This window comes from Amaranthus tricolor, chromosome 8, assembly GCF_026212465.1.
Source record: "Amaranthus tricolor cultivar Red isolate AtriRed21 chromosome 8, ASM2621246v1, whole genome shotgun sequence".
Taxonomy (NCBI): domain Eukaryota; kingdom Viridiplantae; phylum Streptophyta; class Magnoliopsida; order Caryophyllales; family Amaranthaceae; genus Amaranthus; species Amaranthus tricolor.
In genome coordinates, this window is record NC_080054.1 from 26,213,285 (window position 1) to 26,240,710 (window position 27,426).

Here is a 27,426-nt window from a genome sequence, read left to right on the forward strand (position 1 = left end):
TTTTTGGTGTTCGAAATTTTGGATTTTGACTTCGTTTGAATTTTCTTCTAGTCCTTGATCAAATTATGTTTTGTAAATATAAGCTTTTAAATATATTGTACTATGAAAATGAGTTATGGCTATTGATTTCAAAGAAAATCAAGTGATTTATTGATTCGTTTTATATTGAGATGTTTGACATTGAAAAATGTCCGTTTTTGAGAATTGGCAACGGATATTTATATTCGGATTATTGTGAAATCCTATAACTTGATAATAGGTAATGGTTATTCGGATCGGTCTCGAGCCCCCGATCCCGTTTCGTTCTTGCAAGAACCGTATTTTCGGTGATGACGATCACCTGTGTTCTCAGGATTTAGATTAAGCCTACTTTCTAATGGTCCATAGATTCCCACGTTTTTAAGTGTTGTTATATCATTGTTTTAATGAGACTTGAATAAATACGTTTGGTATATAAAGTTTTGTTTGTTTCGCAAATGAAATCATATGTTTCATTTGTCATATTGTTTCGCTATTGACTTGTAAAGTAATAGCCGTATTTTGATTTTTGCTATTAACTTGTAAAGTTATAACCGTATTTTGATTCATTATGAACCAAAGGTTCTTAGTCGTGATTATGTCGATACCAAACGGTATTTTAAAAGAGTTTAAGTTTTGGTAAATTAAACTTTTATAAAGAGTTACCAATTGAGCAAATAAATAATGTAATTAAAGATGTCTGTTGACGACTTGTATATAAAATATAATAGTTTGTTGGATCATTCAACAATTCAATTGTTGACAGTCTTTGATGGGGATAGATCCATTTTCAGGTTAGCTTTGCGGTGGAAAGAATGCCTACATGTATTATGTGTTATGGGCGAGGCGAGGACTTCTTTTGGAAATACATTTTGTAAATTAGTTATTCGTAAATTAAATTGTAATAATTTCATAATATTTTGTAAATAGTATTTACTTATTTAGGTAAAAAGTTTTAAATAACTCTGATATTAGTTTGTTGTGATCATCGAATCACAAGTCGAATTCAGTCCATACCACTATAAGTCTTTCGCTGTGTTGTGGACAATAATATTATACTGTTTACGTTAGTTTGGGCTATTTCAGAATCATACATCAATAACATCAATAATTACCCCCAAGTAAACCTATTTTCAATGTTTTAGTTTTTAATTTAATTTTAAAAATTAATAATAATTATATTTGGATACATGATTTTTTTTGGGAAATCCGATAGATGAAGAAAAAATTTATAGAACCTTTAGAAGATAAAGACATATAAAGGTCGAATCTTTATTAAGAAAAAGAAGAGAAATTTGACGTGGTAACCCTATGGTTTTGGGTTTTTCATGTGCTAACTAAAACTTTAAAAAAATCAACGCGGTAATCCTGAGGTTTACCAAATTGTTCTATCATAACCTTTTTTACACATAAAACGATAACAAACATTAATTTTGAAACTTTAAGGTTGTTGTATGCTTATTTATGTTATTCACCATTTCAAATGCCATCAATTTAACCTTTTCCACCAAAACATAAATCCTAAATCTACCATCTTTCATCCAAATCATATTTTTTCCCCCCAAATCCAAAAATGATGAAGTTAGGGTTTTTGTTTTGAGGGAAAATGTTAAAATTGATGGCATTTAAAATGGTGAGTCGCATAAATAGGCACATAACAACCTTAAAGCTTCGAAATTAACATTTGCTAATGTTTTATGTGCAAAAAGGTCACGGTGGAACAATTTGATAAACCTCAAAGTTACCGTGTGAATTTTTAAAAGTTTTAGTTACACGTAAAAGACTCAAAACTCAGGATTATCCGTGAAATTTTAAATAAAAGAAAGATCAAACTTTTAAATGATAACCCCTTATAAATCGGACTAAACTTAAGAAATTAATTAAAAAAAAATCAGTTTAAGAGGAATAATTTGTGAAACATAATAACATGAGAATAAAAGAAAAAGAAAATCCGAAAGAAAAAAAAAAGTTCAGGTGCATCATCGGCTCATCGTCCCCCCAGCCCCCACGGCCCCACCCGTCTTGTTCTACGAATGAATTCTCATTTCTCAATTTCCATCCCTTGAATACTCCTTTACTGTACGTTCCTCTTCCTCATCTTTACAACCCTGTTCTTCCCATCCGCCATTAATGGCAATTTCCTTGATTTTCCCACTCTCCATTTCCAATTCTTCATTCTTCAATCTTAACTCCCTTCTTCTTTGTTTCTGTTCTTGTTGATTTTTCAATAATTTCTGAATTCATTATTATTTCCAAAGAAAAATTCATGGATTTGACGAACTCTCAATCTAATCTCTCTTTAGGGTTTTTATCTCACTCTTCAGCTCAACGTCCTCCAAACCCTAACTCGAATCGAAATTTAATCACTGATGACTCTATTTCGTTCCAGATTGATTCGAGGTTACGCGAGTCATCCACACCGATTTCATCCATTCCTCTGCAATTGTTGGAACAAACTGCTAATAGTTGCAGGAATGAAGATAAAGGGATAGTTAATGAGAGAGAATTAGTTGATGAAGATACTGAGGATAGAGAGGATGCTAATGATGATGATGATGATAAGGTTGAAGAGGTCCGTATTTTGGGTCATTCCTTGTGTTTGAAACGGCGTCGTAGGGAAGGTTCGTTGTCTTCTTCTACTTCTACCGCCAAACGTGTATCTGTCGATTCAGCCCTTGAATTGCGTCGTTCTGCAGTTAAATCGTGGGGGAATCAGTCGTTGCGATTGGCTGATCCTGAGATTTTTGATATTATGGAAAGAGAAAAGCTAAGACAATGTAAAGGGATTGAATTGATTGCGTCTGAGAATTTCGTGTGCAAAGCTGTGATGGAAGCGTTGGGTAGTTTTTTGACCAATAAGTACTCTGAAGGAATGCCTGGTCAGAGATATTATGGTGGAAATCAGTACATAGATGACATTGAAACTCTATGTTGTGAGCGAGCTTTGGCAGCTTTCGATCTTTGTTCGGATAATTGGGGTGTAAATGTTCAGCCATATTCTTGTACGTCTGCGAATTTCGCTGTTTACACCGGACTTCTGTTACCAGGAGACCGAATTATGGGTTTGGACACCCTTTCTGGAGGGAATACAAGTCATGGTTGTTATACTCCGAATGGGAGAAAGGTGTCTGGAGCTTCAATATTTTTTGAGAGCTTATCTTATAAGGTTAATCCTCAAACTGGGTATGTGGATTATGAAAAGCTGGAGGATAAGGCTCTTGATTTTCGTCCCAAGATATTGATATGTGGTGGTAGTTCTTATCCTCGTGATTGGGATTATGCTAGGTTGAGGCAGATTGCTGATAAGTGTGGTGCCGTTTTGATGTGCGATATGGCTCAAATCAGTGGCCTTATTGCTGCTAAGGTTCGATTTTGTGCTGTTTTTCTATATTATTCACTTTTATTGCACTATCTTTGTATCTCATCCTGTCTTTGGACTTGACTTATGGAACAATTGCTTGTGGATGTGCTCACTCGTATTGATCAAGATATTTACTTCATTTTTTATTTTTCGTGCTCAAATGATATGGGTTTTAGCGTCTAGTGTTGTTGATGAGGGAAGAATACTTGGGATAGGATTGAATGGAGACATAAGAGAAGGTTTTGTTAGAGCAAGAGCCAACTCTCACGATAGAGATGGCTTTGATCATCTTGTAGCATACTCAATGGCATGCACACTTGAGAGATGAAGTGTGTGCAATGGAGTATGGGAGAATTAGCTTTGGATCACTTGATCAAGTGATTAACGTTGATGATCGAGGGAAATGTTGCACGACCAAGACAACCCCTCGAGCAAAGTCAGAATCACCGTGAAGTCTTCACTCGACCGGGTTGAGCGGCCCGGCTCTCTCTCGAGAAGTACAGGACCCCAATTCTGACGCTATTCTGTTTTGTTGCGAAAATTGCTTGGGCTTCAAGGCCTTTGGTCTTAGGGTTATAATATGTCTTAGGCTATATATAAGGGTCTTAGGACATTATTAGGAGCATGTAGAGAGGCTAATACACAAGAGGTAACTAGGGTTCATCCATTAGAGTTCTTGTATTAGTGTGTATGAGTGAAACCACCATGAAAAGTGAGGTGTTTACTTTGAAAGAGTGTTCTCAAAGGTTGTGAGGCTTGTCATTGATGTATTGTTGAGTATATTAATGATAAGAAAGTTGTTTTGAGGGGGAGGTATCCTTAGATACCTCATATATTTTGTGTGTGCTCTTCTATTGTGTTGTGCTCTGTTTTTGTGCTTCTTTGTTCATTTGTTTCTTCACCAAACATCCGAAACCCTTGCATTACAGGTTTCAGTGCCATATTGAAGGTTAGATGAAAGAGAAGCGTTTGGTTCAGGCATATGCAAGTGCAATGACGGTAGTAAGGAGGATAAGAAGTTGGAATTTAGGAATAGAAATAGAGGGCGAAGAAGATACAAGATAAATGGAGGGTTAGAATGGAAAAGGAGTCAAAAAATATTTGAAGAATTTAGATTTACATTTTATAGTTGATATTTAAAATGAATGGAGAATTTACGTGGACGACTATTGGGGTTGATTTATTAGTTCATACAACCGATCTAATTTTTTAAAAAGGTTTTCATTGTTGATGTGTTGTAGTGAGACTGGCGTTTTGCTTTTTTGCCACATTTTGTGATTTATATATAATTTTTAGGTTGCAGGATAATTAATCAATTTTAGTGTAAGGTTAGGAGGTTGCTTCTGATTTTCTGAAGGGTTGAACGCTAAGGATTCACAAGAAGCTTCTTTTATTCTGAGTTAAAAGCATCAGTTCTGTATTGATATGGTTGAATCTCGTAGAAACTTTTTCCTTTTTGTACTAATTTTGAGGAAGATCAGCTAGGTAGAGGCAACAAGGCTATTGAACCTTATTAAACTTACTGCTGGCATTTATATTCATATGGGGTGGTTGCTCCCCTCCCCCCTTGGGATGTGTAATGACTAATATGTGTGACGTTAATTTACTTGTTTGAAAGCTTTGTATGCTGGGTATGTTGGTGTTTTTTGGTTATCTTTAGTGTGTCCGTTTCCTTAGTTTTTCAGTTATTGATGTTTGCAGGAATGTGTCAGTCCTTTTGAATTTTGTGATATCGTTACATCTACAACACATAAGAGTCTCCGAGGTCCTAGAGGAGGAATAATATTTTATAAGAAGGGCAAGAAACCCAAGAAGAGAAGCTTGTTGTCAGGTCCCTCTGGTGACTGTGAGCTATATGACTTTGAAGATAAGATAAATTTTGCTGTTTTCCCAGCTTTACAGGGTGGTCCTCACAACAACCACATTGCTGCTCTAGCTATAGCCTTGAAACAAGTTGCTACCCCGGAGTATAAAGCATACATGCAACAAGTCAAAAGAAATGCTCAGGCTTTGGCATCAGCTTTATTGCGAAGAAAATGTCGGCTAATAACCGGTGGTACTGACAATCACTTACTACTTTGGGATCTAAGACCCCTTGGTCTCACTGGTATAATGTTACTTTTTGTTGAAACATGCAAAACTATCTTTCTTGCATATGTGTATAACCTAAAATTTGTTTTGGAGGAATCCTAAGCTTCTAGATTATTAAACTATGAAAACCTTAAGTAGGAGGGAATTGATATTTTTAATTATGTCCTCCAGTGAGAAATATGTAATACATCACATTAGTCATTATTCAAGAATATTAGTTTATAGGCAAACAGTAGAAAGTAGCAAGAAACATTAAGTAAAAATGTAAATGGATGTATTACAGTAGAAAATAGACATACAGGCATTTGAGAGGTATACAACTCTTCAAATTGAGTTTATACTTCAACCTAATGTATATACAATTTTTTGATATGTTTGCTTAATGAATATTTTCTTGTCTACCATTAGGATTCTAGCTGTTAAAATTTTAGTGTGGTTACATAACCTTGATCTATTCAAATTAAATTACAAATTGGTCAATTTTAGTTCGATATCTGGTAAGATTGCTATTTCTTTCACGGCCCGTTTGGTAGGTGGTAATAAACGGTGGTAATGAAAGAGAAAATTATTGTAATTTTGGTTGAAAAATCTCTTGGCTACATTGATGGCTATGCTTGTCCAACTTCAATCATCTCATTTTCTCCATAAAATTCATTCCAATGCATTACCCATTGGGAGATATGGTATTAGGTAGTAATGGAAATTTGTAAACAAAAAAACTTTTTTTTGATCAAAGTTTCATCACCATGTGAATGACATGGAACTTTTGATGAAATTTTACACTATAAATTATTCATTACCACCATTTAGTACCACTAACCAAACGGGCCGTCAAAGTAGTAATTTTAGTTCATGTTTCTTTCCTCAATTTTTATCCTGCAGCTTAAGATCCTCTATTGAAATTGGTGATATATACATGTTTACTATTGTTGTAATTACGTCACATTTGACCTAATAAAACATCTAACAGACATTTTCTAAATTTAAACTTTAGAGACTTGCTGAATGATATGTCCCCTTCAATGTTTACTTGATCCCTTACGATGTTCAATGCATTGGTATACTTTTTGCCTTTTTGTCCTTGCTGAGAAATGTGACCAAATAAGTCGGGGTGTTTTTTTTTAAAAATAAAAGAAGGATGTGTCAGTTGTCTTTACAACTACTTTTGATCGTGTCCGAAAGAAGTTACTTTCTTCTTTTATTATTTAATTACTGTACATCTTCACATCTTCACAAATGTTATGCCTCTGCTTATGCAATTTCTGTACGCCTTCGTCGAACTTACTCTCTTCTTTTATGTTATAGGTAAGAACTTTGAGAAGGTATGCGAAACGTGTCATATTACCCTGAATAAAGTTGCGTTGTTTGGCGACAATGGCACCATAACACCTGGTGGTGTAAGGATCGGTAAGCGTTGATTATCATGGTCTCATAACAGTGAAAACAATCAAATGTGCATTTTTTGCTAATCACCTGTTGATTTTGACAGGTACCCCTGCAATGACAACAAGAGGCTGTGTAGAATCTGATTTCGAGGTGATTGCAGACTTTCTGATTCGAGCGGCCCAAATCACAAGCATAGTGCAGAGAGAACACGGAAAGTTGCAGAAATCCTTTTTAAAGGGTTTGCAAAGCAATAAGGACCTTATTGATCTACGAACGCGTATCGAAGCTTTTGCTTCTCAATTTGCCATGCCAGGTTTTAACATGTAGTTCAATAATAGAATGTGCCATCCTGCACCTTCTGTGATTTCTGATTAGAAGCAACACTTAGTTCATCATTCACTTAGTTTTCCTGGTTCTAGTGTACTTCATCTAGAAGCTTCTCTTGCATCAAACCCGAGGTGGATGATACATTTTTCGACCTGATTCTAGATAATGTTGCTGCTGGTCTCGAGCAGGCCGGATATATTTCGTCTTTGCTCACATTATATAACTGATTCTTGGCTATATTTACGGTTTGTTATTATTCTTTAGGACAGCACAAGTGGTATATTTCCTGCGTTTCGTGCAGCTGGACCGGCTACAGTATCTTAAAATCCTCCTGGATTTATATAACCTGCACAAGGGGTTTTAGTTTTTGGAACTCTTGATTGTTGATTAACCATGTTTTGTATGTAGTGTAAAGTCAAGATTAGTTACCAATTACCATACAGTTATACTCTTTGGTACAGCAATGAAGTGATAATTTTGGTTAGCAAGGTCTCAATGTTTTTCTATTTTTTTAGGCAAGGTTAATTTTTTTTAGAATTTCTCCATCTTGTATAAATAGAATTTAAAAGATTTCATGTGTACCAAGATAAAAAATGTTTTCATGAGCCTATGTACAACAATAGCATTCTATTAATTAATGTCGTTAAGTAACTTTCATCTAAGGTGAAGTTTAGGGTTAGATGTCTGCAACCTTATTTTTGTTAGTGATAAGGCTGACAAAAAGGTTGATTTCAATTTACTGGTGATAGTAAACATATGTGCAAATTCACTTAAATACGAAATGCACGTAATTTAATGAGTTATTTTATTTTTGTCCATTATAATTTAAAATAAAAAAATAAGCTTACCCATTTAGTTTAATTCAATTTGGGGTCTAAAACTCTTAAAGAATGCAATTCAGCTAACAACACTATAATCCCAATTTATTAACTTCCATAAGAAGGAACTCAATTTTTTTCCAATTTTTTCACACGTACAATTTGAAAGTTACAACCCTTATATATGTATATATAAAAAAAATTCCTAATGTAGTGTTTGGGAACAACTATTTCATTTTAAATTATGGATTTTAATTATGAAATCATAAATGGAGAATTTGAGGATGACAAGATTTGGGTTGTCATTCTCAAATTCTCAACTTTAACTATTTAAAAAATAATGGTAGAATTTGATCCAAATCTAAATTTAAAATTTTTTAATTTGCCAAACAATAAATTTTAATCAATTCCAAATTTTCAAATAAAATCATCGTTCCCAAACATAACATAACTAAATTCTTAATTTTAATTAAATAACTTAATTAAGTCAAAGGATAAAAAGACAAAATAATTAGATCCCTTAATAGCTAAAAATAATGAATCGTACACTAGACTCTTACTTTCTAAAAACTTGCACTAATTAGAATCCCACCATTTGTGTATATGATGATTGAGTTTGATTTTATTCCTATGGAAATTAAATTATACTCCATTAACGCATTGAAAGGAGTAATGTTATCGTTTTGAATAATTACAAACGGTATCCAAATAGTATGTAAATACTAAATAGTGTATTATTTGTACTATAAATATACATACACTCTTAGAGCATCCTTACTCATGATCCAAAAAAAAGGTCATTTTACTATTTTACAATTTTTCTCTCTCCTAAAATTTCATCTTTCAACCTAATTTTATTAACAATGACCTCTTTTAAAAGGTCATCATCCTCTCTTTCTTACTTTTTTTTCTACCCCACCATAATTTTTCTCCCTTAATTTATTTAATATTTATCTATATTTTTTTTATAATAATATTTTCATGTACAAAGTTAATATAATTTTTTATTTGATTAAAATAGATCTACTATTTTATAATTAAAAAAAATTATTCTTTTAATAAAAATAATATTTGAAATGATTATTTTGGTATTTTTTTAACCAAAAAAAGTAGGAAAATATGAACAAAATATGTAAAAATAAAATTATGTCAAAAAATATCAATATGGGTCTCATTTTATAGATCTCGAAAAAATATGACTGTTGGTATAATTTTTTTTTAAAAAAATTATTTTAAAACGAAAATAGTCGTTAAAGGCAAAAAACGAGTATTTTTTCTCACCCAATCAAAAGCCGCCAAGTGGCCTGCAGCTGCACGCGTGTCAGAGGGGGCAGGCTGTTAATTTTCAACGCCCAATCAGAACGCGACATGTGGCAAAAGTTTTTGAAAAAATATGGGGTGACCGTTCACCAGAATGGGTCACCCCTAAGACCATTTTACCCAATCTTTTCTCTAACCAACCTAATATTAGATCACCATTATTATTATTTTCCTTATAGTTTGGTCATGTGACCTTGAATTAGATCACCAATAATAATGCTCTTACATTGTAATTTTACGAAGATATATCAATATACTAATCTAATCTCTTCTACTACTCTTTCTTCTTATATTCTTCCTACTTCTTAACAATTAAATATATATGTGAAAAGAAAATCCGATCTTCATCAAAAGTAAAAATTAAATATAAATTTTTGTATGAGACGGTCTCATCGTGTGACATATTTCATAATTGGTTAAATAACTCAATAATAAAAACTTTTAACTGAGCTTCTTATTTTAAAGTCGTTTCACCTTGAGACTATTTCATAGAAAAGAAACTAAAAATTAAATAAAATTATTCGAACAAAAAAAAAAAAGCAAATTTTGTGAAATAGGTGCATTATTACAACCGCGGGAAAAAACGGGAGAGAAAGACAAGCATAGCATTACCAGAATAAGCCAATGAAACATTAATAATTGAAAATATCAATAATTTAGCTTTGCTATGCTTTCCAATTTCCCCTCTTCAGTCGTGCTAGCAAGTAGGAGTACTTCTCTATCGTTCTTAATGAATCAACGACTACTTCCCCATTTCTCATCAACAATTCCTTCAGAAACCCTTTTTCAATCTCTTTCAAGAGACACGTTTCAACAATGGCGACCCAGAGATTAGGGAAGGATAAGGAGAGACAAATATGGCAGACACCATCTTCATCTACTACTACTTCTTCGTTACTTAATGTTTCCGGTAATTCTTTAACGAAGAGCGTTAATGGACCTGTACAGTCTCAATCTAATCGATCTAAAAGTGCTGCAATGGCTAGGCGTTCTGTGACCCCGAATTCTAGAGCTCATGATTCTAAGCGGTCTGTCACTCCCGTTTCGAGTAGTGGTGGCGATCATGAGCCTTCTAGAGTAACTACTTCCAAGCGCTCTGTTACTCCTCTTCCTAGAAGTAACTCTATTGTTGCACATGACCCAGGTTTTCTTTTTTCTTTAACCTTATTTTTTTTTTTTGAAATTGTTGTTTTGATGCTTGCATTGGTTATGCTATTTGAAGAATTTGATTATTAATACATCAATTCGACTTGAAATGGGTATTTTTTATTTTTTTAATTTTTTTTAATTTTTTATTTTTTACTTACATTAGTTTTATGATATATCTGAATAGTGCTATGTAAAGTTGTACAAGAAAGTGCATTTTTTATTTAGGTATTTATCTACATCTAGTGCAAGTAGAAAGTGTTGATCCGGAACTTATTGAGTTTGGAATATATGGTTGATTATATCCAAATAGAAGTAGAAAAAGATTTATATCAGTGTGAATTTATAGTGAGAATAGAGTAAAACTACAAGGGTGATGTCTGAGTTGATCTTGAAGATGTTGAAGGATGGTATTTTCTTGTATGTTGATTATGTCAATGTGACATAATGATGGCATTAGCAGAGCAAATTGTGCTAGTTTTACTTAAGGGCTACAGAAGGCATTTTGATAATTGGGTCCTTATTGGGTTGAAGACCTAGCACATTCGCCTGAAACACGAAGTGGGTGATGGAGAAAGAATAGTCTTAGACTTTTTGTCGGATGTGTCTTATTCCTCTACACACGACATCTTAGTATGCTGTGTGACGTATGCATGACACGAACAACGACCATTTAGGCATTTACTCTGCACATTATCCTTGTGGAGATAAGATTTCCAATCGTTTGAATATCTGTTCATGATTTTTCTTAAATTGTGTAAATGCTCTATAGCTAGTGAAGAGATCGAGCTCTTTAAGGAAAAAATAGTAGCACGAATATGCAATGGTAAATTAAGAGCTTGTTGATGTAACAATTTGCATTATTAGAGAGAGACTAAATGTGTAGAGAGAAAATTGCACTTGTAGTATGAGGAGCAAATGCGGTGTAAGTTGTTAGTTGGACCCCAACTATTCAAACTGAATATCCATTCATGAATTTAGTGTACGTTTGATAATGCCAGCACAACAAACTGGGCCTATTTTTCTAGAGGGTTTCAGAGGGAATTTTGGTAGTTGGGCCCTTATTAAGTGGAAGACGAAAAAATTAACTCTATGCGTAGAAGGTGATGGAAGAAGAGTTGGTATAGGTGTGCCTTCGTGTTCGGATAAGGTTTTCCCATATCCAAACATGTTGAATTTAACCATATGTTGGCGTTATTCGATAATAGATTTTGACATTGGAGCACATATGGTGTTGAACAATGTCCATTCGGGCTGCTCATTATGCTTATGGAGATAGGACTTGCACTCGCCTGAATGTTCATTCACAAATTTCCTTTAATTTATTTAATGCTTGATAGTGGGTAGAGAGTTCGAGTTTTTCGAGTGAAAGAAAGCATGGGAGGGTGTTCAAGACTCATATGCCAATAGCTAACATGAGGTTTGCCGTATTTTACTCTGTGTTCGTGTACACCTAAATGATGATCACCTTTGGTTAGGATCCCAATGGAGTACTACAACCTTGGGCAAAGGTGTCTAAGGTGTACGATTTTGCTTTCACTACTATTGAAGAGGAAAACCTTCAGCTTCAAGGTGTCTAAGTATGCTATGGGAAGGAAAACCTTGGGAATATGGAATACTAAGGTGTTTAGGTTGTATGTTGAGGAGGATAAAATTGGACTAATTAACCTAACGCATCCAAGTTTAGTGTTAAGGAGGGTAGCTTGGGCTAATAAGCCTTAAGGTGAAATATTGCTACTGATCCTCGACCCAATGAGCCTTATTGTGTTCGAGTCTGTTATTGGGAAGGATAAACTTGGGCCAATGGGCCTTGAGGTATTCAAATATGAGGACCTACCTTGGGCCAAGACACCAAACTTATTGGGCGTGCAATAAAGTTGAAGTTATGAAGTGGGGGTAGAGTGAAATACCAAAGAACGATGCCGGAGTTGATCATCATAATGTTTGATGATGGACTTGTCCTAGCGATGAAAAAAAGTGCTTGGGGAGTCGTGTTTCGAAAGAACCTGATTGAAAGGGTAGAGTGAGGTGATGTGAATATGAATGGTCACTTAGTGACCAATGATGTGACAATTTGCAATGTTATAAAGAGAAGTAGTGACTGTAGAGGGAACAAAATTAAAGTTGTAGAATGAGAATGAGGGATAAATATTGTATAGGCTTCTGATTGGACCCTACTATTTACATTGCATGGTATTGTGTGATGACATCAACATGATGTAATGATGACGTCAATATGATGTAATAATGACGTCAACATGATGTAATAATGACGTTCGTGCAACACCGACTCTTTTTGTAAGCAAAGCATTTTGGTATGAGGCCCTTTTTGGGCTTAAGGCCTAGAGGGCAAAACAATCGCTGTAGTATTTGCTTATGAAGAAATTGGAGTCCACTAATAATAAGAAGATAATGGAACATAATTGTTTCTATAGGAACATTTGCTTGAATTTCTTAATCACAAATTACTGCTTGCTAGTTGAACCCAAGTGCAATTGCACCCAAAACTAAGATTAGTGGAGAAAATGGTAGAATGATTCAAAATTTCCTTTCTTATAATGGCATTAAGAGAGATAAATTAAAAGTTTGCATGTGAAAATCATCATTAATTTTTTTAAGTAATGGAGAAAATATAAATTGCCATTGTTTACGTACACTAAGAGATAAATGGCGGAACACACAAATAAGTACCGAAGCTAATAAATTTACTTTCTACTAAAAATGGTTAGGGTGCAAATTGTCAAATATGAAAATGGTGCATGTAAAAAATGGAGGAAGTATATGGGTAAGATGGGGTTGTGTTGTCAAATTCGCCCGAGGAACTTGTCAACTTTACTTTCCAAGTCCAATTGCATTAATTTTAAAGTTTCCCAAGTTGGGCATGTTCTCTTCATATATCAATCAATTGAACCTAATTTCTATTGAAGAAGACTTAATTTTATTAATCAAACTGAATTTTTACTTAATAGATCTTTTTTTTAGTTACTGAATTCTATTGTCTTTCTGCTTTGCAGTTATTTAGAATTTTTGTTACTATCATTAGAAAGAACTGATTATTTACTTACAAGAACATAACTACTTTTTCAAAAATAAAATATAAACTGTATAGTATTTTTGAAGTTGAGGTGAACAAGGCTTTACTGTTGTTAGCAAAATATGACAGTTCTATCTTCTTATTTTTAAGAAATTCCAGACGTCCGGAAATTCCAGATGTCTGAAAAATATGGGCAAATGGTGGCCTTTCCCTTTGTACTTTGAAATTTAAATTGGGGATGCGATTTGTAATTTGATTATAAACTTTGCTGAAAAGCTAATGGAAGGTTACATTCCAAATTACAAAAGTAGTGTGTGATCTGAAGATTTGTTTTGCAAAATAGAACTGTTGAAATTATGATGATATCAAGCTTTTCTTCTCTTGATCACTTCTTTTGAGTTGTAAGGGGCTTGGATTGTTTGACTTGAGCAAGCTAATGTAATGTCCAACTGAGAAAAGCAAACATTTTACCCATCTGGTTTTCTATTTCCCATTGAAGAACCTGGAAGAGTAAGAGTTGCTGTGAGGCTTCGACCGAGAAATCATGAAGACCTTGCTTCAGATGCAGATTTTGCTGATTGCGTTGAACTACTCCCAGAGGTAGTTGTCTCTTTCTCTAGCTCTCTCTTGTTTTCAGTCAGTTATGTATTAAAATTGATTGTCATTTTCTGATGGCTTATACCCTTTATTTCACTTATCTTAACTTGATCAAATGAATGAAATCACATAGAAGGGAAAGAAAGGACTACAATTATATTTGTTCCCATATTAAATTGTTGATTGATATTTTTAACTTGCTAAAATCCTAGATGAGATTTAGTGTAAATCTGAAAGGAGAATGAGGTCTGGGTCTGTGTCCATATATTTTTCTCTTGCTGGTAATTGGTTGTGATGATGTCTTTTTGAATTTAAGTCCATGTGATTGTCATGAAGTGCAAAAATGAGTTTTGTACAAAGGGCGGAAATTTTCGAATGTTGAGGATTATGCAAGAGTGTACATACTGTGGAATGTTTTTATAATTTTGAACTTTTATGTGTTTGGCTGGGTATCTTGCTGACATATAATCATATTCACATGCAGCTGAAGAAACTAAATTTGAAGAAAAATAATTGGAGTTCTGATTCTTATAAATTTGATGAAGTTTTTACTGAAACTGCTTCCCAAAAGCGTGTTTATGAAGTAGTAGCAAAACCTGTTGTTGAGGTAATTTCTTGTTTGATTAACATGTACCTTTATGTTTCTGCTACAGAGTTTTCAATTGACATATTAGTCCCTTGAGAAATTTTGCTATTCTATTTTGTACCTTCCCAAATGCGTGTTTATATTTTGTTATCACTCAAATTAAGATGTGTGTCATTTTTTGTTGGTAAGAATTGATCTACCAGAATCTGACCTTGAATAGCAGGCTCGACACTTTGGGAATAAAGGGAATGATAAGGGATCCCCATTCCATCCTTCAAAGTGTCCCTAGTGGGGATTGAACCCTCAACCTTGAGGTTGGGAGGTCCCTTTTTTTATCACTAGGACAAGCTTAGCTTGGTAAGATTTGTGTTCATACTTATACGGCTTGGATTGCTTTTATATTGATTATACAACCTCCACATGCTTTGCAGAGTGTATTGAGCGGCTATAATGGGACAGTTATGGCTTACGGTCAGACAGGTACTGGGAAGACTTACACCGTTGGCAATCTAGGAAAAGATGATGAGTCAGAGCGTGGAATCATGGTTAGAGCTGTGGAAGACATTATTCGTAGTACATCTTGTGCTAATGAGAGTGTGGAGGTTTCCTATTTACAGGTATTTGGATGCAATGCACTATGCTATAGAGTGAGACAAATTGCATCCTTAATGCATCATAAGTATATATTTAGGTACATTATGAGTATTGGCAGTTTGATGCTGGAAAATCTGTATAGTCTTGGTGAGAATGTCTTATGCTCCGTTTTGTACGAAGAAAAAATTAATTTTTCATTTGGCTAGTGTAATGGTATATATAAGTTCTATAAGGATTTACAATTATGATGCTTAAATGATACTCCGGACTTACAACTTTATTTTCCCTTGCCATTCTAAAGCAATCATGATTTACAAATTTGGAGTTTTTCATGGTATTGCTTTTTAGATTTTGCCATTTAATATATCAAATCTGGATATGAAAGGCTCTACCCAAGTGTTATCAGCAAAGTACTGTTTTCTGTTTTAGCTGTAACTTTTCTTTGATTATTTTTCTCTAGCTATACATGGAAACGTTTCAAGATCTACTTGCACCTGAGAAGGTTAATATTCCTATTGTTGAGGATGCCAAGACCGGCGAAGTTCTGTTGCCTGGTGCCTCGGTGATTAAGATTCATGATCTTAACCACTTCATGGAACTGCTTCAACATGGTGAAGCAAATCGCCATGCTGCAAACACCAAGCTCAACACAAATTCGTCACGTAGTCATGCTATATTAATGGTGAGAAGTGGGATGGAACTTTTTTGTTTAATATTTTCTTCTTTTTTTTCCCAATCTGTATATCATTTTGGTGTTAATCTGTTTCAGGTTTCTGTTAAGAGATCCATCATTGGGAAAGCTGAAACTGATGTGCGTTCCACTGTAAAAGTGACTGGTAATGAGGCACAATTGGATGTGGGCGTAAATATGATACGAAAAGGCAAGCTGCTAATTGTGGATCTTGCGGGATCGGAAAGGATAGATAAATCTGGTAAGCTGGTAGTGGACGTTTATTTATCAATTTCAAGTTAGTTGAAATGTTGAAAACGTTATTGTGGTTGATAAAGGGTACCTTTGTCGTATATTTGCGAAAAATGAAGCCCCGATTGAGGCTAGGAGTTTTAGTTTGCTGTAAATATTGTTTGTGGCTGTTACTTCTTTTGTCTGTAATGGTGTTTGAGGATGGCATGCAACTGACTTTTTAGGTATCCTCTATGAAGCTAATGCTCTGATGTTTTTATCATATATTCAAATCACAGTACCTTGCCTTTTTTTGATAGGCAGCGAAGGCCACTTGCTCGAGGAGGCTAAATTTATCAATCTCTCCCTCACTGCTTTGGGAAAATGCATAAATGCATTGGCTGAAAGTTGTCCACATATCCCAACTCGAGAATCCAAGTTAACAAGAATACTACGTGATTCATTTGGAGGTTGTTATTAATACCCTCATTTCTTTGCATGGTCTAAAGTACCGTTCAAGCATTTGCATAAGTTGCTGATTTTGTGCAAAATATTCCTCTAACCTGAATTTGAGTCTAAAATAAAACTTTAATGGACAATGCTTGCAATATTTGACCATTGCTAATCTAAAATCTAATGTCAAATACATTCTAGCTCTTGTAAAGTAATTTTTTGCCATGTGATTTTCGTAAACTAATCTTTCAGTGGCTCACTAAATCGTTTGCACTTTTTTATATGAAGTTGTAGATGATGTTTGCAATCAAGGGTCCATCAAAAACAACTTCTTTTTTATTGCAAGGGTATAGTTGTATACATCTAAATCCCAAACTCCACCTAAGCAGGACCCTATTGGCACTGGGGTAATGGCATGTTGTTGTGTGAAATATGTAAGATGCAAATAGCTTTTTTGGGAAAAATTTGGAATCGATGGATAAAAAGGATGTAGAGCTGGTAAAATCTGGAATGTCTGGTTTGGTATTTTCACTCATTGTCTTGGAATTTCCATGTTTTTGCATGAACTTTTTTTGTTTAGTGTGATCATCAGTGTAGAAGGATGTTGATCCAATTTCTATGTTTTTTTCAATCAAAATGCGTCATTAAATTGTAAAGTCCTCTTCCTTGTAATGTTGCGGTAGATAATTGTTTTTTCTATTCAACAATTAAATGTGATGATTTCCTGTTACTGAGCAACTGGGGTAAAATTTTGTACATAAATTTATTTACCTTTGCGGATGAGTTCCTTTTTATAGGTATTGTTGTAATCTTAAGTTGTTACTTTGGGTTAAAACTTAAATCAAGTGATTTGGCAGTTTTTCCCTTAAAGAAAAGGCCTTGAGGCTTGACGTCATTCCTTTGTTATTTCTGCTACCCAAAGTCCAAAACCCTGTTTCCATCGGATATAGTAATTTATCTGATTTAACTGTTGGTATGATTCCGCCATGGCACGGTACTTGTTTGATTTGCATTTTTTTTTTCAATTAGGCTCTGCTAGGACTTCTTTGATAATTACAATTGGGCCTTCAGCACGGCATCACGCAGAAACTACTAGCACTATAATGTTCGGGCAAAGAGTAAGTAACTTGTCTGACATCATGGTTAAACTTTCTATGGATCAGAAACGCTTGATTTCTTATTTTTATATTGCCTCTGTTATTCATATGAATTTACAAGATTTATCGTCATTTCTGTATTAGATAGATTTAAAGAGTAAGTAACCTGTCTGACATCATGGTTGAACTCTTAATTGCCTCTTTTGTGCTCATATGAAATACAAGATTTATTTTTGTTTCTGTACTAGATAGATTTATTGGTAAATACCTGTGAAAACTGTCATTTGTCTTATTCTTTCATGCTGGTGTGCTTTCCGGAAACAAGTTGGATCTAATTACTTTGTTTTAGGCATCTATTGGTTATCTTCAATAAACTACAAACAGATGCTATCTGTCTTGTTTCAATTGGTCTGTTGTCATGAACATTTTACCTAGGTTTCCAATGTTTGTGTGAGGCGACTCTGATGTTCTGTGTCGTTAAATGTTCCTTGCTTTTATGATGGATTGTAAACTCTTTTTACACTGTAACGTATCCTCTGTAAACTGCTATTTATCACTGTTTGATTCATGGATGGGACATAATGATTTTTAGTTCCTGTTGTTCAATTAGAGATGGGCTCTTGAGCTATGTTTTTTTTAATAAAAATCTCTTGCATTATTTCAATTTTTTACCTGATATAATTTTATTTGGACTTGTGACTTGTATGACTCTGTTGAGAGTAATGATACTCTACAGAACGTGAATGTTCCACCAAAATTTTTTTGTTGAGTTCTAAAACAATAAAAAGATGTTGATATCTGACCAAAATAGTCATTTATGGGTATTTTTGAACAGATTGTGTGTACTATGTAGTCCCCTTCTAGCGTAAAAAATATCAAATGCACACTTTATTTCAATCTTTTAATGAATTCATCCTCAAATCAAAAGTTGATTCCTCCATAAGACTTAATCACTGATTGATGTATGGTGCTATTGCAGGCTATGAAAGTAGTTAATATGATGAAGGTGAAAGAAGAATTTGATTATGAGAGCTTGTCAAGAAAGCTTGAAAGCCAAGTTGACCATCTTACCAAAGAAATTGATAGGCAGCAAAAGATGAGGGACAACTATAAGAATGAAATGGAGAAGAAGATCAAAGAGTATCAAAGTTCATTTGTTGAGGAAGAAAAGCGACTAGTTGCAAGGTCTAAGGTAGTTGCCTTGCTTTTGAGCTTCTATGATTATCTCTAATTTCAACGAGTTCAATTCTATGAGATCCATACCTCATCTATAATATTATGAATTTTTGGATGTCATAATTTTATTTGTTTGCAGATCTTAGAGAAGGATAATGCTCGCTTGGAAATGGAGATGAAAGCTATTTTAGAAGAATTAAATAATCAGAAAGAGTATAATAAACTATTGCACGACGAAGTAGCACGTCTTGAAATGGATATAGAACATTATAAGGTATCTCCTTTTGACTTCTATTCATTTAGTTAATGTTTTATTAAATTATATAGCATGTGTCGTTTCTTTAATGCTTTTACGTAATCTTGATTCCCATTTGATTTGCGGTGTTTGGATGTTGGTGGTAATAAGGATATGGTAGTACTGGTTCTGCAAAACCATAGAGCTAGATCGGAACAAAATGAAAAAAGACTAATTGTTTTAAACGATCTCATCATTGATTTGTTTTTCATGTAGATTACCCCATATTTTGGGATTAAGGAATTTACTTATTCATGAAGACTCTTGAGTTACATGAAAGAGAAGTAAGACACCATCTATCTAATAAACTTATTGACGAGTGTTTGTTCGTAGGTTCGTTCTCGTTAGCACTTATTATTGCGTTGTTCATGATGAGTCCAGCACTCGTCTCTAATCTGAAAGGGACAGTACTTATTGGAGTGTCTTACTAAGATTAAGGAGGACAAATTAATTGTAAATAAACATTATTTTTCTGTAATTGAATTAGGGACAGCAAGTCCGCGATAGTCTAATCTTAATGAATTAGTAGTTGAGTCCACCAACTTTTTGAGCTCCTCAATTTGGTTGTCAGCTTATCTGATGATTTCAAAATGAAGTAGAGTTTGTTCTAGAGACAATTATGAAGCTATTCTGATAAGAACATTCAGGAACATTGGCCAAAAGTGTTTTCTTCCACTTGATAATTGCATTTAAAGGAACGACTGGGACACGACTAAGGTTTACTATGATATCTATGTGTGTGTATGTATGTATATATATATATATAATCCTATATAAAAGTCAAAAAGTATTTGATATTCTTGTTTGACACCAGAGATCTGCTCACCGCCCATCTAGAGTGTAAAAAATGGGATGAATAATTTCGTTGGAATGAGAAACAGAGTATTGTAGAGTTTTTCAGGCTCTGGCTCATATTTCCATGTATTCTAGGAGTTGCTTTGGCTCATAGTTGCATGTATTAGATAGATTCACCCATCATACCTCTTCCAATATCCTTGCACTGTGCAAAATAGTTGATTGTTGTTTGAAATATTCTCTGGGTCTTGGTTGGTGATGATCTTTGTTTATGATGTAGCAAAATCATCGTGAAAGCTCCACATACCAGAAAGCTCTTGCTGATACTACCCAGATGTATGAAAATCAAATATCGGCTTTGATTGAACAATTGGAGGATGAGCGAATTCGCTATGAAAGAGCTGAAGAGAAATCAGAAGCCTTGAAGGCACTCTTGAATGATCATGAACGTTCAATGAAGGTTAGTTTGCTTCCTCTTCAATTACCGTACCATTGCCACAATGCTGGTAACGAGGTTCCCAACCGATGGGAGGTAGAGATGGCCAGATGTAGAAGTGCAAAACCCATCCACATCCCAACTCAGAGTTACGAAGCCATATTTTAAATATTCTTCTACTACCTAGACTTTAATTTGTTTTCTCAAATGATTCCAACTCCTTCCTTCTTCAAAGTCAAATTACATTTTAGATTTTTATTATGATCTAACAAGTACACAGCTATGGATGTTATTGTACTTGCACTCTCCATTTTGACGTTTTGGTGGCTTTTGCTGGTTGTAATTTTCTGTTGTTCACAATACCTATTTGTTATTTTTGACAAAAATTGTATCTAATCTATGACTAAGGTCTAATGTTGGGCTTTTCTCGTAGTAGCTATGTCAAACAGAAAATTCCTCTTATCAGAACCAGCTCCTTGACATGACGCAAACACATGAAAATACAATAGCACAGCTAACTAAGCAGCTAGAGGACATGAATCTACTCCGTGAAAATACTGAGAAGGAAGCTGATTCTCTCAGAAAGCTTTCAAGTGATCAGACTTCTAAGCAGAAATCATTCTCAGAAACTATCCAGCTTTATGAGGAGAAATTAGCCATTTTAGAGAAGCAATTAGAAGAAGAGCGTGCTAGTCATGAACATGCAAAAGAACAGATTGAATCATTGAAGAACCAGCTGTGTGAACAGAAAACAAGCCAGGTAGTTAATTTTATCCAATAAGTTGTAGCTTTACGCGTGACATGTTTGTGGTGACTGTTATATACTTCGCCTTCCCCACAAAAATTACTCTAGAGCATGAATCTGTATGTGTAAAATGAAAAATTCATTACTTGAAGCATGTGTTTTAAAAATTATGTTGTGAATGAGAAAGCATGATTTTTTTCCAGGTTTAGAAAGATTAAGTGTATACTAATTGTATTTCATGTTGGACACAAGTATTTGGTATTAAATATTTTAATAACATATGGTACTCATTTTTTGTGAATATTTATGGCTGAACATGTAATGTTTAATTTGTCATCAGAATGGCTTATTCTTGTTTTAATTTCATCATAAAGCTGTTTCTGCATATAGAATCAGGTGAAGAGCAAGATTACTGATTTGATGGAAAGAATAGAAGAAAAAGACCAAAAGTATAAGGCAGCTATTGATCAAATAAAGTCTCTGCAAATCGAAAATGTAAATTTGCAATCAGAGAAGGTACATCAACAATGTAAAGCAAAAAATTATATAGTATCGCTTTATGTAGCCAGATTCAAAGCTGAATAACTTATATATGATCTTTTATTCTTTGTAAATGATCAAGGAAACATTCAAGAGTGAAGTTGATGCTTTGAAGGAGAAACTGTTGATTGAGGAAAAGCAAAGGATGACACTTGACAATGAACTGGTTAAGTTAAAGAAGCGTTTCTCTGAAAATAATGAAGGCGTTGAGGTAGTTTAATTGTTGTAGTCGCCTCTTTTGTTCCTGAAATTGGCCTTTCATGATGAAGACTAAAGGTTCAGTATAAATTTTTTCAGGACAAGAAACCGTATGTTAAACAGCAAATGAGAGAATCATCGTCATTTCGGTCAGCCATAGGTCTAAATAGATCTATATCCGGCCAGAGGGCAACAATTGCCAAGATATGTGAAGAAGGAAAGATGTTTTTTCTTGTATCATTTTAAGTTTTTGTTCAATGGAAAGGTATCCAGATTCTACCTTAATACAAACAGAATTGCTGATCTATTGGTTCTTTCTTCCATCAGTTGGGCTTGAAAGGATTCTAAAATTGTTATCATCTGAAGATATTGAAGTTCAAATGCATGCATTAAAGATGGTAGCAAATCTGGCTGCTGAAGGTAATTTATTTATTTCTTTGTTATCTTCCGAAACCCATTCAGTCTCTGTAAGTGTCTACTTTTCTTGATGAAATGTCCCTATATAAATAGCACCAAAAACTTATGATATGTTAGCTAATGGTGATAAATTACCTTTACAATAGACAGTCATAAAAACTTATGCCAGAATATACATTATTATACTCTCAATATATTTCTTTGTAACAAATGAGCTGTTAAGAGGAAAACAAAGCATCCTGTTGATGTAGCAATCTGTGTATTTAGACTGGCATTAGAATCGGTCACACCATTTATGGATGTTATATCTGTAATATTCTAAGTTCTTTGACCCTTGTTTTCCTCCTGACATCTTTTCTATACATATCAGATATAAATCAGGAGAAGATTGTGAATGAGGGAGGGCTAGATGCACTACTTATGCTATTGCAGACCTCTCAAAATATCACCATTCTTAGAGTGGCTTCTGGTGCTGTTGCTAATTTAGCTATGAATGGTATGTTCTTGTGGCTTTTTGGCTATTTGGTAACCATAAGCCTTTCATTGATAGAGAATTAATTGCTGTTCTACCAAAACGTTGTTTGTCAATTCTTGTAACATTAATGTTACTGCATTGCAATGAAGCAGTTGTAACAACCTCGATTTTGAAACATAAAATTATTGAATTATAAAGGGGAAAATAGAAAAGCATAAAGTGGTCATTTGCACTTGCCGAGGTTGATACTATGCTTTATATTATTTTCTAATAAATACTCATAACAGATAGAAATAGAGTTTATAACAGTGTAAAACAGAAAATAATGAAAACTCAATTCACCTTTTAGATGTCCCAAATAATTAATAAAGCATGAGAAGTTAACTTCTGTTATCCACATACTTCAATAAAAAGTAGTATCCAAACCTTTGGGTAGTTTTAGTAACCTGAAAAGGCAACCTTTGCGAGTTTCTATCTGCTATCAGTTAATTTTTCCACGTAGTATTCTACAAAAGGTTTACACAAGTACTTAAATGTACATACTTTCATTAGAGGTAGCCACAGGACGGTTCCAAGCTAGTTCAAGTGCCAGGTTGGTCCAACTGATCCTATCCCTGAACCAGCCTGGTTCAGGCTGTCCCTGTTACTTGTTAAAAAAATTCAAAATGAACTTATTTATAAAAATTAAAAAGAATCGAAGAACCTATATGATTCTCTCTTTTGACTTCGAAGCCAACACATCTCTAGGTCTTCTTTCTTCTCATAATTTTCATAATAACCTTGTTCTGAGAATGTTTCAAATTATAGTAACATTTGAATGCAAAAATAATTTGCATTGATTATCTTCTCAGAGACTAATCAAGGCTTGATAATGAGCAAGGGAGCTGCACGGCTTTTGTCAGACACTGCATCAAAAACAGATGACCCTCAAACTCTTCGAATGGTGGCTGGAGCAATTGCAAATTTATGTGGCAATGGTAAGTGGAAATGAACTACCAATGATATAGAAGTTCAAGTCACCTTCTTGAGGGAGGTTCCACAGAAGAGCGGTCCCCTTTGATAACAATAATAATGACAATAACAGATCTGCCTTTCTAGTTGCTTAGTAACATTTGGATTCTCGTCACCTAATTGCTTTGTTTTATTCCAGTTGCATTACACACCGCACTCAAAGAGGCCGGAGGCATTAAGGCGCTTCTTAGCATGGGTCGTGCTACAAATGTCGATGTTATTGCACAAGTAGCCAGAGGATTGGCAAACTTTGCCAAATGTGAAACACGAGAGGTTATTCAAGGTTTGTGCATCCATTCTTTTTGTGGTAATGAATTATGCTTTAATTTGTTGGTTTTAGACGTTGGAATTATTGCCCAAACAGGTAATAAAACAGGTCGTTCTCTTCTCATGGAAGATGGTGCACTTGAATGGCTGATTGTCAACTCGAAGACTACCTCTGAATCAACTAGACGCCATATGGAACTTGCCCTTTGCCATTTAGCACAGAACGGTATGCTGATAGTTCGATTCATTTTAGCTATATTGCTTACATCAGGGAATTACTTTTTATATTTATGAATCATTTCTGGCTTTTCTTTTAGTTTAAATTAGGAAATCCCCTCAAATAATTCGAACAACATGAGGCTGACTACTGCTAATGGCATATTCTTGACACTCAAAAATCAACTGCACAAACAGGACCTACTAGATACCAAAGATTCTATCAGAAAATGTATGAAAACTGAATATAAGAGTGCAAAATTAATAAATGCATTGTGTTCTTTTAGTGGCTAGACGATAAAGTATATTGCTATTTCACCAATGAGCCATAAAGAGTTCTTGTTATGATTCATGGTTAGAAGTGGAAGCGATGAGCAAGTCAAAATTGAGTTGAATATTGTGGCTTGAAGGTGTAACTAATGAATTGAACAATCATGCAAGTGATTAGATAAAAATGCAAAACATTAACAAACAAGAACGCCAAATTTAACGAGGTTCACGAATGTGGTTATATCTTTCCTTAGGCTAGTGTTTTGTAATATGTGTTTAAAGGAAATATGGAGCTACTACCTCAATCAAAATACATTGAAGCTATTACATAAGAAGATACTAATTGAAGTGAGGAAGAAAGTAGGGGGAGATAAATTACATCATCCTTGCCGTTATATTTTTCCAAGTTGCTTTGCATGGTCGTCATAGTTACTTGCCATTAGCTTTGTCTTTGTTGGTCTAAGCAATGTGGCCTAACAAATTTATGACTAGCAGATGTACTAGACTTCAACTTATACATAGAACTAATAGAGTTATATTTTACTAGATTAAGTTGTCTTTCTAACTTATAAAGAGTTGAATAAAATTGTACCGAATATATATGAAGTAAAAGAACTATGTGAGTTTATTAGAACCTATTGAATAGTGAAAATATAAGCGTGAAAGTTCTATGCACAAAGTATTGAAAGAAAACTTTCCGTGATGAGCTTATTAGAACTAAAAATAAGAACTCAAATAAAAGTTGGGGAAGAAGAACCCCTAAACGCCAAACCACCCGTTAAAACATTTTCATTAGTGCCTTTGCTCTTAGTTGAAAGTGTCACATGATTCGCTAATCTTCTCGCAAATTGTAAATCGCAAAAAGCGAACTATGGTCGGTTTTGGGCTATTTTGGGCCATTTTGAGCAAGTCACTAATTCAAAAAGCGAATTAACTAGCGAATTATGTAACACTGGTAGAAACTAAAAGGCCTAGATAGACTAGTGTCTCAAATTTGCTATGTTTTCCATGAAACTGTTGGTCACTGAAGGTTTATACAACACTGTTATGTCCTGCTCATTTTTATCTAACACTAGAGAATGAACCAACTTTATGCAGAGGATAATTCACAAGACTTTATATCTACCAACGGATTGCAGGAGGTGGTGCGAATATCATCTGAATCTGCTAGAGAAGATATCCGTAGTTTGGCTAAGAAAACGTTAAAATATAATCGGATGTTTCAAGCGCAGGTGCCAACAGACTAGTAAAGGTGCACTTGTTGAGTGTAGAGCTTCGTCGATCAGCTCTTGATTTGTGTTTGCTCGTTTAGGTTGTATTTGTAGAAATTGATTTGAACTTGTTATAGTTTATTTATATTGGAATTCGTTGTCATCAAAATAGATCCTACGTTGTACACTATGTAGCAAGATATACATATTTTTTTATTTAGAGGTGCAACCGTTCAAGTCGTTATATGTTGGCCTATTTGACGCATCACACGGAGCTTTATGTTGATGTGATTGGCCTATAGAAGAAAAGAAGTTCCATAGTAAAGTTTGTGTGGGTTTTTCATGTAACTATGAAGAAGCCATATTACTAATAATGTCAACTTTCGAGTATTGAGTCTTGTCTCAGTTGGAGCAAATATCACTTTTTCTAGATAAGGTCATAAGTTCGATTTTTTACTTAACTCTTTCCTTTGCCTAGCTACCATGTGTGTAACATCCCTGAATTTCCGACCCCTTAACAAACCCTTAACGAAATCAAAACCGTAAAGGACGAGAGGAAATTCGGGTGTTACAATGTGACTATAATCCATAAAATTACAAAAAATAATTTAAAGAAAATGAAATTATGTATGGTAAAAAAATTAAAATTGCTTGAGGAGAATACCCATTCAAAATTGGTTGATATTCTCCTAAAATAAACTTGATCCATTAAAATTGCAATGTAGGAGTAGGATTTTCATTGAAAATGGAAGAATTCTTTTTTGGGGTGGGATTAGATATGATGAGCTACACATCTCAACAATGAATGATGTATTTAGGCATACAATATTCCGAAGATTCAACACACAATTCACAATGGTGTCCATACAATGCACGTTACAAGAAGATATGAAGATTATACAAGTCTTAGTTTTATAGTTAGGTGTTTGCTAATAATTATCAAAAAAAAAAAAATCCTTTATATTTAAAACGGGTCAATGTATAATCGATAATATTTATCATATTGCTCGTGATCTGATTAGTTTTAAGCGGGTCGGATACCTAACCAAAGAATTTTAGGTTTCCTCTCAAAATTGACTTCTCATTAAGGCCTCGAGTAGGGTTTTTTAATTCGTACATCCTTCGTAACTATTTGATGTTTCCATATAGAATATTTCATGTAGATTAAGAAAATTTGCATTTTTTAGATGGTTGTGATATTATTTTATTCAATAATAAGGTTAATTAAGAAAAAATGAGAATTTTTAGCATTAAAAATATATGGGAATCGCAAACATTAAAAATGTTAAAATAAAGTAATTAAAAAAAATGAAAATCACAAACATTTTAAAAAATGTTAAAATATAGTTTAAAAACAATTAGAACCGCAAATATTTTTGTAGGAACATCATGAAAAACTTGGATTATTTTAGGTAATTTTTCCTTAAAAATATTAAAAAAAAGTTAGTGCGAAAAATAAAAATTGCAACCCTTCGAAAATGTTAAAATAAAGTTAGTGAAAAAATATCAGTACTGCAAACATAAAAAAATGTAAATAAAGTTATTGAAAACATATAAGGAACCATAAGCATTACAAATATGCTACAATAAAGTTAATAGAAAATATATAAGAATTATAACTATTAAAATATTAAAATTAAGGTGA

The 27,426-nt window shown here is 33.9% G+C and overlaps 2 protein-coding genes across 4 annotated transcripts; both read left to right on the forward strand.

The window, feature by feature from the left end:
* Positions 1-1,974: 1,974 nt before the first annotated feature.
* LOC130821133 (serine hydroxymethyltransferase 7-like) lies at positions 1,975-7,831 on the forward strand. Of its 2 annotated transcripts, none has more exons than XM_057686779.1 (4): positions 1,975-3,382; positions 5,081-5,486; positions 6,776-6,877; positions 6,960-7,831. In XM_057686779.1, exons 1-4 carry the CDS (start codon positions 2,285-2,287, stop codon positions 7,181-7,183), a joined length of 1,830 nt encoding a protein of 609 aa, XP_057542762.1. In that variant the 5' UTR covers positions 1,975-2,284; the 3' UTR covers positions 7,184-7,831. The 2 variants fall into 2 exon arrangements, with proteins under 2 accessions (XP_057542762.1, XP_057542763.1); XM_057686780.1 differs by having other exon boundaries at positions 1,982-3,382; positions 5,081-5,435.
* A 2,126-nt stretch (positions 7,832-9,957) lies between these two features.
* Positions 9,958-26,605, forward strand: LOC130821134 (kinesin-like protein KIN-UC). Of its 2 annotated transcripts, none has more exons than XM_057686782.1 (21): positions 9,958-10,465; positions 14,001-14,101; positions 14,583-14,705; positions 15,116-15,301; positions 15,739-15,960; positions 16,048-16,210; positions 16,500-16,649; positions 17,662-17,750; positions 18,709-18,921; positions 19,045-19,179; positions 20,276-20,455; positions 20,868-21,191; positions 21,573-21,692; positions 21,799-21,927; positions 22,014-22,129; positions 22,240-22,334; positions 22,702-22,827; positions 23,658-23,783; positions 23,957-24,100; positions 24,182-24,310; positions 25,669-26,605. In XM_057686782.1, the coding sequence occupies exons 1-21, from the start codon at positions 10,138-10,140 to the stop codon at positions 25,815-25,817; spliced, it is 3,348 nt and encodes a 1,115-aa protein (XP_057542765.1). In that variant the 5' UTR covers positions 9,958-10,137; the 3' UTR covers positions 25,818-26,605. The 2 variants fall into 2 exon arrangements, with proteins under 2 accessions (XP_057542765.1, XP_057542764.1); XM_057686781.1 differs by having other exon boundaries at positions 9,959-10,465; positions 21,567-21,692; positions 25,669-26,600.
* Positions 26,606-27,426: the final 821 nt, after the last annotated feature.

What these genes read in the sequence shown, in the direction of transcription:
- LOC130821133 (XM_057686779.1), top strand. Translation starts at nt 2,285, where the DNA reads ATGGATTTGACGAACTCTCAATCTAATCTCTCTTTAGGGTTTTTATCT. An exon ending in GTGGCCTTATTGCTGCTAAG is followed by an intron (nt 3,383 to 5,080) that starts GTTCGATTTTGT and finishes TGATGTTTGCAG; the next exon opens with GAATGTGTCAGTCCTTTTGA. An exon ending in AAGACCCCTTGGTCTCACTG is followed by an intron (nt 5,487 to 6,775) that starts GTATAATGTTAC and finishes TTTATGTTATAG; the next exon opens with GTAAGAACTTTGAGAAGGTA.
- LOC130821134 (XM_057686781.1), top strand. Translation starts at nt 10,138, where the DNA reads ATGGCGACCCAGAGATTAGGGAAGGATAAGGAGAGACAAATATGGCAG. An exon ending in GCGTTGAACTACTCCCAGAG is followed by an intron (nt 14,102 to 14,582) that starts GTAGTTGTCTCT and finishes ATTCACATGCAG; the next exon opens with CTGAAGAAACTAAATTTGAA. An exon ending in ACTACGTGATTCATTTGGAG is followed by an intron (nt 16,650 to 17,661) that starts GTTGTTATTAAT and finishes TTTTTCAATTAG; the next exon opens with GCTCTGCTAGGACTTCTTTG.